Source organism: Asterias rubens, chromosome 1 (assembly GCF_902459465.1).
Source record: "Asterias rubens chromosome 1, eAstRub1.3, whole genome shotgun sequence".
Lineage (NCBI taxonomy): Eukaryota > Metazoa > Echinodermata > Asteroidea > Forcipulatida > Asteriidae > Asterias > Asterias rubens.
This window is the reverse complement of record NC_047062.1, coordinates 28,620,309-28,636,852: the sequence shown is the minus strand read 5'-3', so window position 1 is coordinate 28,636,852 and position 16,544 is coordinate 28,620,309. Positions and strand designations below refer to the sequence as shown.

The 16,544-nt window shown below is 37.7% G+C and overlaps 2 protein-coding genes and 1 long non-coding RNA gene across 3 annotated transcripts; all 3 read left to right on the top strand.

The window, feature by feature from the left end:
* The first annotated feature begins 325 nt into the window (after positions 1 to 325).
* On the top strand, positions 326 to 1,990 carry LOC117299935. Its single transcript, XR_004520127.1, has 3 exons — positions 326 to 378; positions 1,384 to 1,577; positions 1,875 to 1,990. It is a non-coding gene; the product is annotated as an uncharacterized LOC117299935 (long non-coding RNA).
* A 1,386-nt stretch (positions 1,991 to 3,376) lies between these two features.
* Positions 3,377 to 7,121, top strand: LOC117297674 (UPF0696 protein C11orf68 homolog). The gene is made up of 4 exons (XM_033780825.1): positions 3,377 to 4,093; positions 5,104 to 5,297; positions 5,732 to 5,890; positions 6,331 to 7,121. Exons 2-4 carry the CDS (start codon positions 5,134 to 5,136, stop codon positions 6,701 to 6,703), a joined length of 696 nt encoding a protein of 231 aa, XP_033636716.1. The 5' UTR covers positions 3,377 to 4,093; positions 5,104 to 5,133; the 3' UTR covers positions 6,704 to 7,121.
* Positions 7,122 to 7,848: 727 nt separating this feature from the next.
* On the top strand, positions 7,849 to 13,809 carry LOC117294645 (UPF0696 protein C11orf68 homolog). Its single transcript, XM_033777151.1, has 4 exons — positions 7,849 to 7,943; positions 11,755 to 11,933; positions 12,416 to 12,574; positions 13,232 to 13,809. Exons 2-4 carry the CDS (start codon positions 11,785 to 11,787, stop codon positions 13,602 to 13,604), a joined length of 681 nt encoding a protein of 226 aa, XP_033633042.1. The 5' UTR covers positions 7,849 to 7,943; positions 11,755 to 11,784; the 3' UTR covers positions 13,605 to 13,809.
* The last annotated feature ends 2,735 nt before the right edge of the window (positions 13,810 to 16,544 follow it).

The following is a 16,544-nucleotide window of genomic DNA, read 5'->3' as shown; positions in this document are numbered from 1 at the left end:
AAATCGACTGAAAAAAAGGGAATCCTAAAAAAAAAATCATTAATTGAGGATGGCAATTCCACAGGGAAAAATGCGGCCGGTGTGGTGTTAACGCGGAGCTTGTATTGGAGGCTAGTTGCCTTCCGGGGTTGGCCGTGTACATGTAGTAGTATAGTAGCCTTTAGTCAAGGCGCACGCGACATCTTTCAGATGTCACACGGCCCCAAAAATGTCACTACGAAAAAGACCAGTGCGAGCGGCGTACTTTTTTTTGTGCGTGACTTTTGGGGAGCTGCCGCCGCGTGCGCCTTGAATAAAGGCTCAGAAGAGAAAGAGACACACGTACACACCCCCAAAACAGTACTCCAGACAGCGTTATACGGACAGCTAAAATCCAAGGTAGGTTGTGCAATTAAAGCCTAATAATATTGTTCTGCTACTTGATTTAAGAGTGATTATGTGTAAATAAAAATATGTTTAAACAGAGACTATGCCTCATCCGCATTGTTTTATGTTCAGACAGGCGGCTACAGGAAAAACGCACAAATAAAATTGTAGGCCTACTAGTACTACGCATCCTAATATAAATAACTTGTTTACATAAAAAAGGGTGGCTCCAGTTTCCAAAATGAAGTAACGCATTATCACAACACCGAATCCCTTTACCTTATAAAGGTATACATAGCTAGCTACTTGTACTAATCTAAGGTAGATGCAAACTTTTTGGAGCATAGATGAGCTTGAGGTGGTTCTGCATTCAGTTGCACCAAGATGTTGAAACATTTGACGTCACATTTTGAGGTTCCTGAATAACGCCAAAGAGTGGCCTCTAGCCTACGTCAATCCCCATATCATTCACCTTTCGCTTATTTCACATGGAGATTCGCACTCTTGTATAATAGAGAGGTTTAGCTGCACGTTACGCGAGCAAAAACGTAAACGTGAACGTCAAAAAATGTTGTAAAAATCGCACGTTTTAAGCCTTCGTGAAGTAACCATTTTAACGTCAGGTACGTACGTACGTGCAGACGTCATACGTGAACATGAAATAAACCCGAGAAATAAAACCTAGAAATGACACAGTTTTGTGGTGTTAACGGTCACGTTTTTGCTCGCGTAACAGCTAAACCTCGCTAATACACTCGTGGACACTACATGGACAACCGAAAGTAAGCTTTTCATATCTGTGTTTTGATTGGTCCGATGCGATGGTTGTCAGCTGCACCCACATCACCTTAGACCAATCAACACAGACATTATGCAAAGCTTACGTCACTGCACGTTTACTTTATCCAATCATGGTATCCAATGAAATCACTGGTTCTGAAAAGCATACCTAGTCTGTCTGTATCCTTGCAGATAAAGACAGTGGGATAAACAATCTTGTCTTATCTTGCCGTTCAGTTTCCAGCTTTCAGTACTTCCACACAACACATGGAGCTCAAACTTTCTGACTTTAGGTCAGTGGAAGACTATAAGGGTTGGCGCACAGTGGAACGGTATGCCTTCAATCCTCGGGACTACCCAGATGATCAGAGCGAACAACAACGCCGGCTTGATTTTTTTCTGGAAAGCATCGTGCCTTCAAAGTTTGAGTGGTGAGAATTAGTAGTCAACCAATTTAGTACATTTTATCCCATCCCCGGGCCCTAACATCATTTGCGATTAACTTCAATTACCGTAAAACAAATTGCAAATTGTTAGTAAGAAATTAATGTTAAAAGGTGCCAAAGTTGTGAAACTCGCGTTTAAATGAAATTGTGCGGTAAAAATTTAAAAGATTGAAGCTATATCTATTTGATGTTTTGTAGGTTATTTGTTATTCATAAAAGCATGTGCTCTTTTAAATATAACTGTACTTTGCCACTCCTTTGAAATGCCAATGAATTTTCCAGGCCTGCAGGTGTTGAAGAAGCAAGAGTTTTGTCGCCAAGCTATGTTGAAGATGAAGCACTTGGAGATAAGGAAAGCTTGATAACTGACTGGGAAGAATTGAAACGTACACCCACCAACCGAGTAAACTTCTGCACTATCAAAGAATTGGCTTTGGCTCACAAGTAAGATGAATTCTTATCATAAGGCAATTGTTCTCTAAAAGAAAAAATATTATTGCAATCAAAAATTGAAAAACAAAAAACCTGTAATCACCAAAAAATATAGAGGCCAAGCAAAGATTGAATTGATGTCGTGACGATTGCAACATTAGTTAAAACACTTTTCACAAAATAAACGGTCCTAATAATATTGTGAGATAATAACAATAAAAAGAGAAGAAATGTAACAAACCTAGGAAACCAGATGATAGCTACTTTAGCTAGTGAAATTATCGGGCAGGGGACTTTTTTCTCCTCTTTCTCTCTAAAAAATACTGTCCAGTGTCATTGAAAATGAAAAGTAAAAAAATTATACTAACAATTGATTTAAATGAATTTGAAAATGCTGAATGGTTTGAAAATAAATTATTGTGTGTTGTTCCGCTCTTTCTTACATTAAAGGTGTTTACGGGGTACGTGGCTTCTCTTTTACAAACCGTTCGAAAGAGAAAAATATGACGCGGAATGGGTGAGGATTGCCCAAGCAACAGTGAAGGGGAAGCTCGGTATGTTCGCTAAAGTGCCGAGAGACAAGGGGGCAACAGCTTACTTTATTAGTGTCTACACTAATAATTTCAACAACAAGGAAGGGGTGAAGGAACTGGAAGAGAAGATTCGTCATCTTGGTGTGAAGGGCAAGATGGTTTATAAGCCCAGTGTCTTCACCGTACTACGCATATTTGCAATTAATTATTGGTCCTTGAATGTGGGCACCTATACATCGTGTTGGAATTCTGCCGAAGACAGATCAGTGATAAAGGACGAAACCATGTAAAATTGTAAACTATGAAGCAACCCAAAAGTTAATACCGATTTTATTACACAACTACTTTGAACACCATTAGATAACCCTCGCATCAAAGTATTAATTTAGATGGAAAACAGTATAAGCTTCGACAGCTATCGGTATTTTCATGATTTTTTTAAAGGAACAAATAGAGAATTGGTTTTTGCTAATAAACATTTGCTGGCAGTGTAATCACTTTATTTAATCCACCATACGCATACACTGACAAACATGTAGAAGTTTGAGATCGATCGGCCATCTGGGTCACAAGAAAATAGTGAAAAACAGAACACACATTATGCATGACATCGATTTAAAAAAAAAGGGATAAAACGCTCATTGAGCGATAAACTCCAAACGGGAAATCAGTTTTATTTATTTCTCGTCAAAATATGACATTTCAGGCAAAAATATTTCAAGGGATGTTTTCTACTATCATCTTCATTAGACTGTGTAAGTTTGATGTAAATATGTGATCTTAGACGAGTTTTGTTCTTACCAATTCTGTATTGTTCCTTTAAATGCAAAACAAAATTAAGCTTTGGCAGCTATCGGTCATTTTCATGATTTTTTAAACATACATTATAGCTGATACGGCCTAAGTATGTCAACCCACCATTCGGTTTATCTTTTTGATTAGCAGTTCAAAGAGAGTGGCTTATGATCATTTCTTTTTTTTTTTTTTGGGGGGGGGGGGAGTACGAACTTTCTATGTGGTCTAATAAATGGTGTATTTGTAAGACATAGAATTCAAGCAAAATAATTCTTTTCAGATATTAAATGTTACATAAAGCTTATGAACTATGAACCTGTGAAACAAAACATTAAATTAATATTTTTTGGGGAGATTGTACTGTCTGATTTTATCAACTTCTGAAATACAACAAGGGAGAACTTCTCAAAGACTTGCTTTTCCACTCCAGGTAAATTGTATCAGTGTTAAGGCTTCAACGTGTGTTCTTAATGAACCTCAATAATAAAATAATATTATTATGGACTTTGACAGAGCATTTTGAATCAAAATATTATCCATTTATTCCGTACTTGCACAAAGGCCGCTCTAGGCCTCCGTAATTAGGGACTTTCCCTAGCGTGTGAATCCTGATTCTGTTGCGCAGACTACGTAGCCTGTACATTGCGCAGGTGCGCCTTGAATAAAGGCTCAGAAGAGAAAGAGACACACACCCCCAAAACAGTACTCCAGACAGCGTTATACGGACAGCTAAAATCCAAGGTAGGTTGTGCAATTAAAGCCTAATAATATTGTTCTGCTACTTGATTAAAGAGTGATTATGTGTAAATAAAATCATTTTTAAACAGAGACTACGCCTCATCCGCATTGTTTTATGTTCAGACAGGCGGCTACAGGAAAAACGTACAAATAAAATTGTAGGCCTACTAGTACTACGCATCCTAATATAAATAACTTGTTTACATAAAAAAGGGTGGCTCCAGTTTCCAAAATGAAGTAACGCATTATCACAACACCGAATCCCTTTATCTTATAAAGGTATACATAGCTAGCTACTTGTACTAATCTAATGTAGATGCAAACTTTTTGGAGCATAGATGAGCTTGAGGTGGTTCTGCATTCAGTTGCACCAAGATGTTGAAACATTTGACGTCACACTTTGAGGTTCCTGAATAACGCCAAAGAGTGGCCTCTAGCCTACGTCAATCCCCATATCATTCACCTTTCGCACCTTTCGCTTATTTCACATGGAGATACGCACTCTTGTATAATAGAGAGGTTTAGCTGCACGTTACGCGAGCAAAAACGTAAACGTGAACGTCAAAAAATGTAAAAATCGCACGTTTTAAGCCTTCGTGAAGTAACCATTTTCAAGTCAGGTACGTACGTACGTGCAGACGTCATACGTGAACATGAAATAAACCCGAGAAATAAACCTAGAAATGACACAGTTTTGTGGTGTTAACGGTCACGTTTTTGCTCGCGTAACAGCTAAACCTCGCTAATACACTCGTGGACACTACATGGACAACCGAAAGTAAGCTTTTCATATCTGTGTTTTGATTGGTCCGATGCGATGGTTGTCAGCTGCACCCACATCACCTTAGACCAATCAACACAGACATTATGCAAAGCTTACGTCACTGCACGTTTACTTTATCCAATCATGGTATCCAATGAAATCACTGGTTCTGAAAAGCATACCTAGTCTGTCTGTATCCTTGCAGATAAAGACAGTGGGATAAACAATCTTGTCTTATCTTGCCGTTCAGTTTCCAGCTTTCAGTACTTCCACACAACACATGGAGCTCAAACTTTCTGACTTTAGGTCAGTGGAAGACTATAAGGGTTGGCGCACAGTGGAACGGTATGCCTTCAATCCTCGGGACTACCCAGATGATCAGAGCGAACAACAACGCCGGCTTGATTTTTTTCTGGAAAGCATCGTGCCTTCAAAGTTTGAGTGGTGAGAATTAGTAGTCAACCAATTTAGTACATTTTATCCCATCCCCTAACATCATTTGCGATTAACTTCAATTACCGTAAAACAAATTGCAAATTGTTATAAGAAATTAATGTTAAAAGGTGCCAAAGTGGTGAAACTCGCATTTAAATGAAATTGTGCGGTAAAAATTTAAACGATTGAAGCTATATCTATTTGATGTTTTGTAGGTTATTTGTTATTCATAAAAGCATGTGCTCTTTTAAATATAACTGTACTTTGCCACTCCTTTGAAATGCCAAGATTTGGGGCTAGGCTTGTCCGAAGGTTGCCACTGAAATGATTTCAGACATTGCATCAATATGTTCAGGTGATACAAGTCTAACAAGCGTACATATAGGGGTGGGCCAAGGGAAGCAATAACGTCACATCATAGGTCTACCCCATGAATTTTCCAGGCCTGCAGGTGTTGAAGAAGCAAGAGTTTTGTCGCCAAGCTATGTTGAAGATGAATGCCTTGGAGATAAGGCAAGCTTGATAACTGACTGGGAAGAATTAAAACTTACACCCGACCGAGTAAACTTCCTCACTATCAAAGAATTGGCTTTGGCTCACAAGTAAGATGAATTCTTATCATAAGGCAATTGTTCTCAAAAAGCAAAATATTATTGCAATCAAAAACTGAAGAAAAAACCTGTAATCACCAAAATATATAGAGGCTAAGCAAAGATTGAATTGATGTCGTGACGATTGCAACATTAGTTAAAACACTTTTCACAAATTAGAAAATAAACGGTCCTAATAATATTGTGAGATAATAACAATAAAAAGAGAAGAAATGTAACAAACCTAGGAAACCAGATGATAGTTACTTTAGCTAGTGAAATCATCGGGCAGGGGACCTTTTCTCCCTTTTCTCTCTAAAAAATACTGTCCAGTGTCATTGAAAATGAAAAGTAAAAAAATTATACTAACAATTGATTTAAATGAATTTGAAAATGCTGAGTGGTTTGAAAATAAATTATTGTGTGTTGTTCCGCTCTTTCTTTCATTAAAGGTGTTTACGGGGTACGTGGCTTCTCTTTTACAAACCGTTCGAAAGAGAAAAATATGACGCGGAATGGGTGAGGATTGCCCAAGCAACAGTGAAGGGGAAGCTCGGTATGTTCGCTAAAGTGCCGAGAGACATGGGGGCAACAGCTTACTTTATTAGTGTCTACAATAATAATTTCAACAACAAGGAAGGGGTGAAGGAACTGGAAGAGAAGATTCGTCATCTTGGTGTGAAGGGCAAGATGGTTTATAAGCCCAGTGTCTTCACCGTACTACGCATATTTGCAATTAATGATTGGTCCTTGAATGTGGGCACCTATACATCGTGTTGGAATTCTGCCGAAGACAGATCAGTGATAAAGGACGAAACCATGTAAAATTGTAAACTATGAAGCAACCCAAAAGTTAATACCGATTTTATTACACAACTACTTTGAACACCATTAGATAACCCTCGCATCAAAGTATTAATTTAGATGGAAAACAGTATAAGCTTCGACAGCTATCGGTATTTTCATGATTTTTTTTAAAGGAACAAATAGAGAATTGGTTTTTGCTAATAAACATTTGCTGGCAGTGTAATCACTTTATTTAACCCACCATACGCATACACTGACAAACATGTAGAAGTTTGAAATCGATCGGCCATCTGGGTCACAAGAAAATAGTGAAAAACAAAATACACATTATGCATGACATCGATTTAAAAAAAAAAGAGGATAAAACGCTCATTGAGCGATAAACTACAAACGGGAAATCAGTTTTATTTATTTCTCGTCAAAATATGACATTTCAGGCAAAAATATTTTAAGGGATGTTTTCTACTATCATCTTCATTAGACCGTGTAAGTTTGATGTAAATATGTGATCTTAGACGAGTTTTGTTCTTACCAATTCTGTATTGTTCCTTTAAATGCAAAACAAAATTAAGCTTTGGCAGCTATCGGACATTTTCATGATTTTTTAAACATACATTATAGCTGATACGGCCTAAGTATGTTAACCCACCATTCGGTTTATCTTTTTGATTGGCAGTTCAAAGAGAGTGGCTTATGATAATTTTTTTCTTTTTTTCTTGGGGGGGGGGGGGGGGGTACGAACTTTCTATGTGGTCTAGTAAATGGTGTATTTGTAAGACATAGAATTCAAGCAAAATAATTCTTTCAGATATTAAATGTTACATAAAGCTTATGAACCATGAACCTGTGAAACAAAACATTAAGTTCATATTTTTTGGGAGATTGTACTGTCTGATTTTATCAACTTCTGAAATACAACAAGGGAGAACTTCTCAAAGACTTGCTTTTCCACTCCAGGTAAATTGTATCAGTGTTAAGGCTTCAACGTGTTTTCTTAATGAACATCAAAAATAAAATAATATTATTATGGACTTTATGCATTTGAATAAAAAATAGTATCCATTTATTCCGTACTTGCACAAAGGCCGCTCTAGGCCTCCGTAATTAGGGACTTTCCCTAGCGTGTGAAATCCTGATTCTGTTGCGCAGACTACGTAGCCTGTACATTGCGCAGTTTTCATCACACACCCGAGCCTGTTTGCAGTTCTACACTGAATTAACTCAAGTCTGTGCAAACGTCAGGAGGTGTGTGCCCTAGGTAAGAATAATTTATGCACAATTGTATTTACATGTTTACACAATTCATTGTTCAATATGCTTGCGGGTCACCAAGGGTCAGATAAAAAAAGATACGAAACGAGCATTAATATGCATACAATTCGTTTGTATGTAGTGTGTGTACATTTGGAAGCTAGACTTTACCCGTGCGTTATCACAGTCTATTAGTAGTCTTGGTTCCAAGACGTTAGCATTCCAACCAAGGAACGAATCACTGCACATTGTTTAATCATGGTTTAATGTAGTTCACACCTACTGGATAAATGTAAACAACAGAGGGCGTCACTATCCTTATTCGATTTCCAGTTCGCGTCTTCAACCTTTGGACCAAGACTAGCGTTGTAGACGATTGACCTCGAGTCGCGTATTTTCACAAAATACCCCCTTTTTAATATTAAACCCAATTTAGATGATCCGGTCATCATGTAAATGGAGGAATATTAATGTTTACCGTACGAAATAATACCGTCGTATGATGTTGTGACTGTGAGTATTTACTGTATATAGTGTTCGTACTTTATTGTGCAGGTATGGCCATGTGCAGCGCATGTATGTTGAAGTTCTACCTCCATGGTTGAAGTAAATACGCATTATTATAAATAACACTACTGGTACATAATGTATGTAAAAACTGAGTTTATTGCTCACGACACTATACGTTAACGGTGGTATTCTGTCAGCATCAACACCATGCATGATGCATTATTACCAGGGAAATGGGAATTTTCGTTTCCGGAATACAAGACGGCTTTGGTAGGCTGCATATTTTGTTTTACACCGCAGCGAGGGGTTTTAGTAACACTGCCGACTCATGTCTGGAAATGAGACTACGCTTCTTATAATACCGTTACGCCCATGCCCCCTATATCAGAGGATTATTTCGCTAAAGGGAAAGCCAGAATTCCACACGCCGTTGTATATGCACCCCCACCCAATTGGGGGATTATTTCAAAAAGCGTTGTAACGTAGTCTCGTTTCAAGACAGGCTAGGAATTGGCAGTTTACATTTACAGTACAAAACCCTTCGCCGAGGTGTAAAAAAAAATACGGCTGCGGCATTGGAATTTTCTATCGCAAGCAACGTCACCAGCCCGAGTTTTTACCATACTGTGAAAATACATAAATGCAAAACAAAAACAGATGGCCACAGTTTGTAACAATGCACACAACTATTCGAAAATAGTATTGATTTTCTTGGATAAAAAGCAACCATCATGGGCGATATTTAGTTTGTGCCAAAGTTTGCAAAACATAATTATTAAAGTCACCTGGAAATATACTTGTTTTCTTTCAAACATAAGAGTATATGCTTACGAACAATACAATTTTTTTTTAGTAATTGTTCGCACGATTTATATGTCTAAAAAATATATAAAGTTGTTTGGGGGGCTGACTCCGCCTACCCAATTTGTGACGTCAATCGAGGCAGACTTTGCCTGCAATGCGTATAGTAAACACACGTGCAAAGTAAATGTACGTCCAAGTCGTGAGTTGGTACATTTCAAAAAGTCGGAAAAAAAACAATTTTTTTTTTAAAAGTACAAACTCACGACTTGGTCCGTACATGTACTGTGCATTTGTGTTTACTCTACGCATTACAGGCAAAGTCTGCCTCGATTGACGTCACGAACAGCGCCCTCTCGGGTCCGGGTCTACCCTTAAATTTGTAAATAACATAAGAACTGATTTTTTAAAACCTTAGTTAACTGTTTATTCACATTCCACTCATCAAAACACATATATTAGTGACAAAAGCTTTGTTTTGAAAAAATACCACTTCCAGGTGACTTTAAACTTGGTCAGAGCATCTGTTAACAGGACTGGATGTTGATGATAACATTCAGCCATGCCAACCAGCGCAGCTTGTGTAACAACAAATGAATGGAAAGGTCTACATAATACGTCTTTTTTAGCACGTCTTTTTAGCGGTACTGGACACCTTTGGTAATGGCAAATATACCAGTATTCTCACTTGGTGTATCCCAACATTATAAAATAGCAAATCTGTGAACATTTGGGCTCAATTGGTCATCGAATTTGCATGAGAAGAATGACAGAAAACCTCCCTTAGTGCATTACTTTGTGTGCTTTCAGATGCACAATAAAAGGCTTTAGCTGAAGTATTTTATTATTTTAGTGAGGAATTGCCGCTTTTTTCAAAAACTACGCTACATTAGAGGAAGACGTTTCTCACAATGATTTACACTATCTATCTATGCTGGTCTCGTCAACGCCTTAGCAACTAAAACTATACTTTCAACAGCTCTCCATTGCTCATTACCAAGTCATTTTTTTTTGGCTAACAATTATTTTGAGTAATTACCAATAGTGTTCAGTGCAATTTGGCAGCACGGGGCACTCGTCTTGTCATAGACGCAACCGAAGCTGTCAATTCGAATGCAGCGCCCAAGTCTGGCATGTCTAGTTACCAGTAAAACACCTCCTGCATATTGCACTGTTTATTACAGAATTGGTTTTTGCTAACAAAACAGTTGCTGGCAGTGTAAGCACTTCATGTAATCCATCATATACATAAACTGACTAACCTGTAGAAGTTTGAGATTGATCGACCATCTGGGTCACAAGAGAATAGTGAAAAACCGATTACAAATTTGTCATTGCATCGATGCCAAAACAAAAATGAATAAAACGCTCACTGAGCGATAAACTCCGAACGAGAAATTATATTATTTGTTTCTCATCAAATATGACACTTCAGACAGAAATATTCCAATGGATGTTTTCTACTACCATCATCATTAGACCGTGTAAGTTTTATGTAAATCTGTGATCTTCATGATTTTTGTTTACCAATTCTGTAACGTTCCTTTAACAAACAAATTGTTGATATAAACGCCAACATCCATGATATATGAGTGTCTTGTTTGCGGTGAGTCAATTGTAACTTTCAACTAAAGGAATAAGAAGAAACTATAAATAAATAGTGAACTTGCGGGTGTAAATCTCTTAGGGTGAGTGTTGGCTCTGAAAAGAGCCGGTTGGGTCTCGATGTTTCGAACAGTATACTCTGCTCGTCTTCAGGAGAAACGAGCAAAGTATAGGCCTATACTGTTCGAAACGTCGAGACCAAACCGGCTCTTTTCAGAGCGAACACTCACCCTAAGAGATTTACACATGGTTGTACCCGCAAGTTCACTATTTATTTATGGTTTCTTCTTATTTCTCCACACCATACAAAGCTTCAAACAATACTCTCTAGAGGAGTCCTCATTAGCGAATCACTTTCAAGATACAGACTTTTAATTTTAAAGGCAGTGGACACTATTGGTAATTGCCAAAGACTAGCCTTCACAGTTGGTGTATCTCAATATATGCATAAAATAACAAACCTGTAAAAATTTGAGCTCAATCGGTGGTCGAAGTTGCGAGATAATAATGAAAGAAAAAACACCATTGTCACACGAAGTTGTGTGCTTTCTGATGCTTGATTTCGAGACCTCAAATTCTAAACTTGAGGTCTCGAAATCAAATTTGCAGAAAATTACTTCTTTCTTGAAAACTACGTCACTTCAGAGGGAGCTGCTTCTCACAATGTTTTATACTACCAACCTCTCCTCATTACTCGTAATCAAGAAAGGTTTAATGATGATAATTATTTTGAGAAATTACCAATAGTGTCCACTGCCTTTAAAGACTTTTAATTTCAAGAAACTTGATAACACAATGGAACTTTTAGAAATTCTAGTGTTTTCTAAGTTGATCAATAATGGGTAATTAACAATTAGACATGTCAAGTCAATACATAATAAAGAGTATCCTTTCTACTCCAGCTTTTATCTCGGTATCAGAACTTCTACACAATGGACCTCGAACCTTCTGACTTTATGTCGTCAGAAAACTACAAGGGTAGTTTGTATGCCTTCAATCCACGGGACTATAAAGATGAGAGCGAACAACAACGCCGTCTGAATTTTTTCTTAGAAAGCATCGTGCCTTCAAAGTTTGAGTGGTGAGATTTAAGTTTAATATCCCCCCCCCCCAAAAAAAAAAAAAAAAAAAAAAAAATAATAATTGTTGGACTTACTTACTTTGTTTTGAATTGTAAATTCCTAAATCAGAAATCAGGGAAGTTAAAAGATGTTAGAGTGGGAAATTCACATTCAAATGAGACAACGGGTGAGGGGTTTGAAATTATACAACTAGTTGTTGTACTTGTTATTTAAAATAAACCGGTACTCACTTAAAACTACATGTAAGCTGTAGTTTCCATATTCTTGAAAAGCCGCGTTTATGGGCTAGATTTTCCCGAAGTTGCTGTCTGTTCAACATGATCTTAGCCATTGCAGCAACAGACGCCCAGTTGGGACGAGCTTAACAGGCCAACCAGGCAACATTACATTTTAGTGAGCTTGTTAACATCAACAAATCTAAAGGGGAGGGAAGCAATTATGCATTGTCACATATAAAGTATACCCTTAATTTGTTTTCTAGGCCCGAAGGTGTTAAAGAAGCAAGAGTTTTGTCGCCAAGCTATGTTGAAGATGAAGCACTTGGGGATAGGGAAAGCTTGATAACTGACTGGGAAGAATTAAAACTTACACCCGACCGAGTAAACTTCCCCTCTATCAAAGAATTGGCTTTGGCTCACAAGTAAGTTGAATCAATATGGGCAAGATCTCTTCTAAAATAATGACTGGGAAAATAAAACCCCAAAACCTGCCATCGCAAAAAATAATTTTGATGTCTTGACGACGGCACAATTTGTCTCACATTTATCCACAATCTCGTTGACCTCATCAACGGCAATATAGTGATGTTTTTATTGTTATTTGTATACATGTTCGCCTCAAACAAGGTTATAAGCCACTCTTAGTATGGGGCTACAAGAAGAATAATTAATTAAGGTGAAAAGAACTCAGGGGATCTGAAAGTATAGGAATTGATATTCCTCTTTAAACAGTCTATTGTTGAATGGAAGGAAACAGCGGAGGTCTCCAATACAAGTATCTGAAAGCACACAACTTGTGCGATCAGGGTATTTTTGTTCTTCCATTTATTCTCTCGCAACTTCGACTACCAATTGAGCCCAAATTTTCACAGTTTTTTTTTTCATTATATGTTGGGAAACACTAAGTGAGAAGACTGGTCTTTGACAATTACCAAAGGTGACCAGTGCCTTCCAACGTTCACCAACCTGTTAACAGTATAAATAACGGGAACAACAACATTTACTAAAAAGGTTAGAAGGGGAAATGCTGAATGTTCTTAAATTTAAAACACTGCATGTTATTTTGTTTTACATTGAAGGTGTTTGCGGGGCAAGTGGCTTCTCTTTTACAAACCGTGCGAAAGAGAAAATCAGGACAAGGAATGGGTGAGAATTGCCCAAGCAACAGCGGAGGGGAAGCTCGGTATCTTGGCTAAAGTGTCTGTTAAACAGTGGGATGAAAATTACATAACCTGGGTTCACACCAACAATTTCACCAACAAAGAAGAGGTGATGTCTCTAGAAAGGAAGATTCGTAGTTTTGGTGTGAAGGGCCAGATGGTATTTAAGCCCAGCGTCTTCACCGTACTACGCATATTTGCAAATAATGATTGGTCCTTGAATGTGAGCACCTATACATCGTATTGGGATCCTGCCGAAGACAGATCAGTGATAAAGGACAAAACCAAGTAAAATTGTAAACTATGAAGCAACCCAAAAGTTAATACCGATTTTATTACACAACTACTTTGAACACCATTAGATAACCCTCGCATCAAAGTATTAATTTAGATGGAAAACAGTATAAGCTTCGACAGCTGTCGGTAATTTCATGATTTTTTTAAAGGAACATTACAGAATTGGTTTTTGCTAATAAACATTTGCTGGCAGTGTAATCACTTTATGTAATCCACCATACTCATACACTGACAAACATGTAGAAGTTTGAGATCGATCGGCCATAACTTGGGTGCACACCAACAATTTCACCAACAAGGAAGAGGTGATGTCTCTAGAAAGGAAGATTCGTAGTTTTGGTGTGAAGGGCCAGATGGTATTTAAGCCCAGCGTCTTCACCGTACTACGCATATTTGATTGATTGGTCCTTGAATGTGAGCACCTATACATCGTATTGGGATCCTGTCGAAGACAGATCAGTGATAAAGGACAAAACTAAGTAAAATCGTTAACATAACTTAAACTCAATATTAGCGGGAAAATGATATTTTGATTAGCAACTACTTCGCACACTTGTGAGACAGTTTGCTTATGCTGATGTTTTCTTCAGTTGAGACGGGATATATATGCTACAGCAACAAGCAAGTTCGAGTGTGCACCATGGTTAACTAAAGGTTGACTATTTTGACTTAGACCCAGGCTGGTCGACCATTGGTTGACTACCATGAGCAAGTTCGTGTGTGCACAATGGTGAAAATTTGCTCATATAGTGGAAAATGTTTTGCTTACCAGAAAAAAAGGTTTAATAGATGGAAATTTGCATCAGGGACAATTAGTATTAATTATTTTGGTTTTACCCATACACACCTACGTGTGCATACTAAGTACTTTCCCGAGCTCTGTGATGATACAAAAATCACAGGCATATTACTCGGGTGTGATTCGAACCCACGACCCTTGCAATTCTAGAGCAGTGTCTTACCAACTAGACCACCGAGATTGCCCGGCAGCTAGAGGCAGTTCGAATCCTATGTTTTGGCAGCGGGTACCGCAACGATATAATAGATGTTAAATTTGCATCGGGGATAAAGAATATTAATTTTGGTTTTTACCCATACACCGATGTGTGTTAGCACTGTATACTCAGTACTTTCCCGAGTCCTGTGAAAAAATATCACAGGCATGTTACTCGGGTGGGATTCGAACCCACAACCCTTGCAATTCTAGAGCAGTGTCTTACCAACTAGACTACCGAGGTTGCCCGGCAGCTAGAGGCAGTTCGATTCCTATGTTTTGGCAGCGGGTACCGCAACGATATAATAGGTGTTAAATTTGCATCGGGGATAAAGAATATTAATTTTGGTTTTTACCCATACACCGATGTGTGTTAGCACTGTATACTCAGTACTTTCCCGAGCTCTGTGATGATACAAAAATCACAGGCATATTACTCGGGTGTGATTTGAACCCACGACCCTTGCAATTCTAGAGCAGTGTCATACCAACTAGACCACCGAGATTGCCCGGTGGCTAGAGGCAGTTGGAATCCTATGTTTAGCAGCGGTACCGCAACAATTTAACTGAAGATGGAAATTTGCATCAGGGATCAAGAATATTAATTTTTGTATATATGCCTTATACAGTAATTTTTAATGTTTGTGACCACTTCCAGTCATTTTTTTCTCAGAAGATTAATTGTACACATTACTTCTCCGGCATGACCTGTGTGAGTGTGCATAGGGATGTGTGGCTCCCCTCTTACAATAAATATAGAATGCTAAATTAATTTCTGTGTCTTTTTATCACACAACAGCAGTAGGATAAAACGAAATGTTTTTTTATTTTATATTATGCGACAGCAGTAAAACGTGGTCAAACAAACTTAATACACGTATTTCCCGTAGAACTGGTTATATAGCTCTATTGTAGTTCCAAAACTTTGTCATTTGCATAACGTAGTGCATGAATAATATGGTTAATAAAGGCAGTGGACACTATTGGTAATTACTCAAAATAATTATCATCATAAAACCTTTCTTGATTACGAGTATTGGGGAGAGGTTGATGGTATAAAACATTGTGAGAAAAAGCTCCCTCTGAAATGACGTAGTTTTCTAGAAAGAAGTAATTTTACACGAATTTGATCTCGAGACCTCAAGTTTAGAATTTGACGTCTCGAAATCAAGCATTCAGAAAGCACACAACTTTGTGTAACAATAGTGTTTTTTCTTTCATTATTATCTCGCAAATTCGACGACCGATTGAGCTCAAATTTTCACAGTTTTTTTTGTATGCATATGTTGAGATACACCAAGTGAGAAGACTGGTCTTTGACAATTACCAATAGTGTCCACTGTCTTTAAAGAAAGGCAATCAGATTTTGGTTTAATTGAACATTTTGATTAAAAATTGATTAATAATACATTAGTGTTTATGGTTTAATTGTCAAAGAAACTTGAAATAATCAATAGAAAAATATAAAGGTGTCACAAACTACATGTTTATTTCTGTTTTGGGATATGCCTATAGTAACAGCGGGTTTGAGGCCATCACTGCCTGTCCTGATGCTACAGGTAAAGTTTGTTTTTATTTAAAAAAAATCATAGGTCATAGGTCGCGCGAACAAATATTACTGGCCAAAGGTCCCAACAGCATTATTCATGTTGCACTACGATTTATTACAAAAAAACACCCCAGCAACAGCATTAACAGTACAAAATACACCGTATACCTATGTGTATAAAACTTGGAGCAAAGACGAAGCAAAACTAGTCGCGAGAGATAACTGTAAGTAGTTTATAATATTGTAGTATAAATAGCGCCCGTTATCTACCAAAAGATGCTCAAGGTGCTTGAACAAAAAGAGGCAATTTGAAAGACAGGTTTTTAATTCTTTATTCATGTCACAACAACCGGAAGACGATCGGAAAAAGGGCTCAGCTGTAAAGTTCAGTA

Bases quoted from the DNA above. Each gene is read 5' to 3' on its own strand.
- LOC117294645 (XM_033777151.1), top strand. From the start codon at position 11,785: ATGGACCTCGAACCTTCTGACTTTATGTCGTCAGAAAACTACAAGGGT. The intron at 11,934-12,415 runs GTGAGATTTAAG...TTTGTTTTCTAG, and splicing joins GTGCCTTCAAAGTTTGAGTG to GCCCGAAGGTGTTAAAGAAG. The intron at 12,575-13,231 runs GTAAGTTGAATC...TTTACATTGAAG, and splicing joins GAATTGGCTTTGGCTCACAA to GTGTTTGCGGGGCAAGTGGC.
- LOC117297674 (XM_033780825.1), top strand. From the start codon at position 5,134: ATGGAGCTCAAACTTTCTGACTTTAGGTCAGTGGAAGACTATAAGGGT. The intron at 5,298-5,731 runs GTGAGAATTAGT...TGAATTTTCCAG, and splicing joins GTGCCTTCAAAGTTTGAGTG to GCCTGCAGGTGTTGAAGAAG. The intron at 5,891-6,330 runs GTAAGATGAATT...CTTTCATTAAAG, and splicing joins GAATTGGCTTTGGCTCACAA to GTGTTTACGGGGTACGTGGC.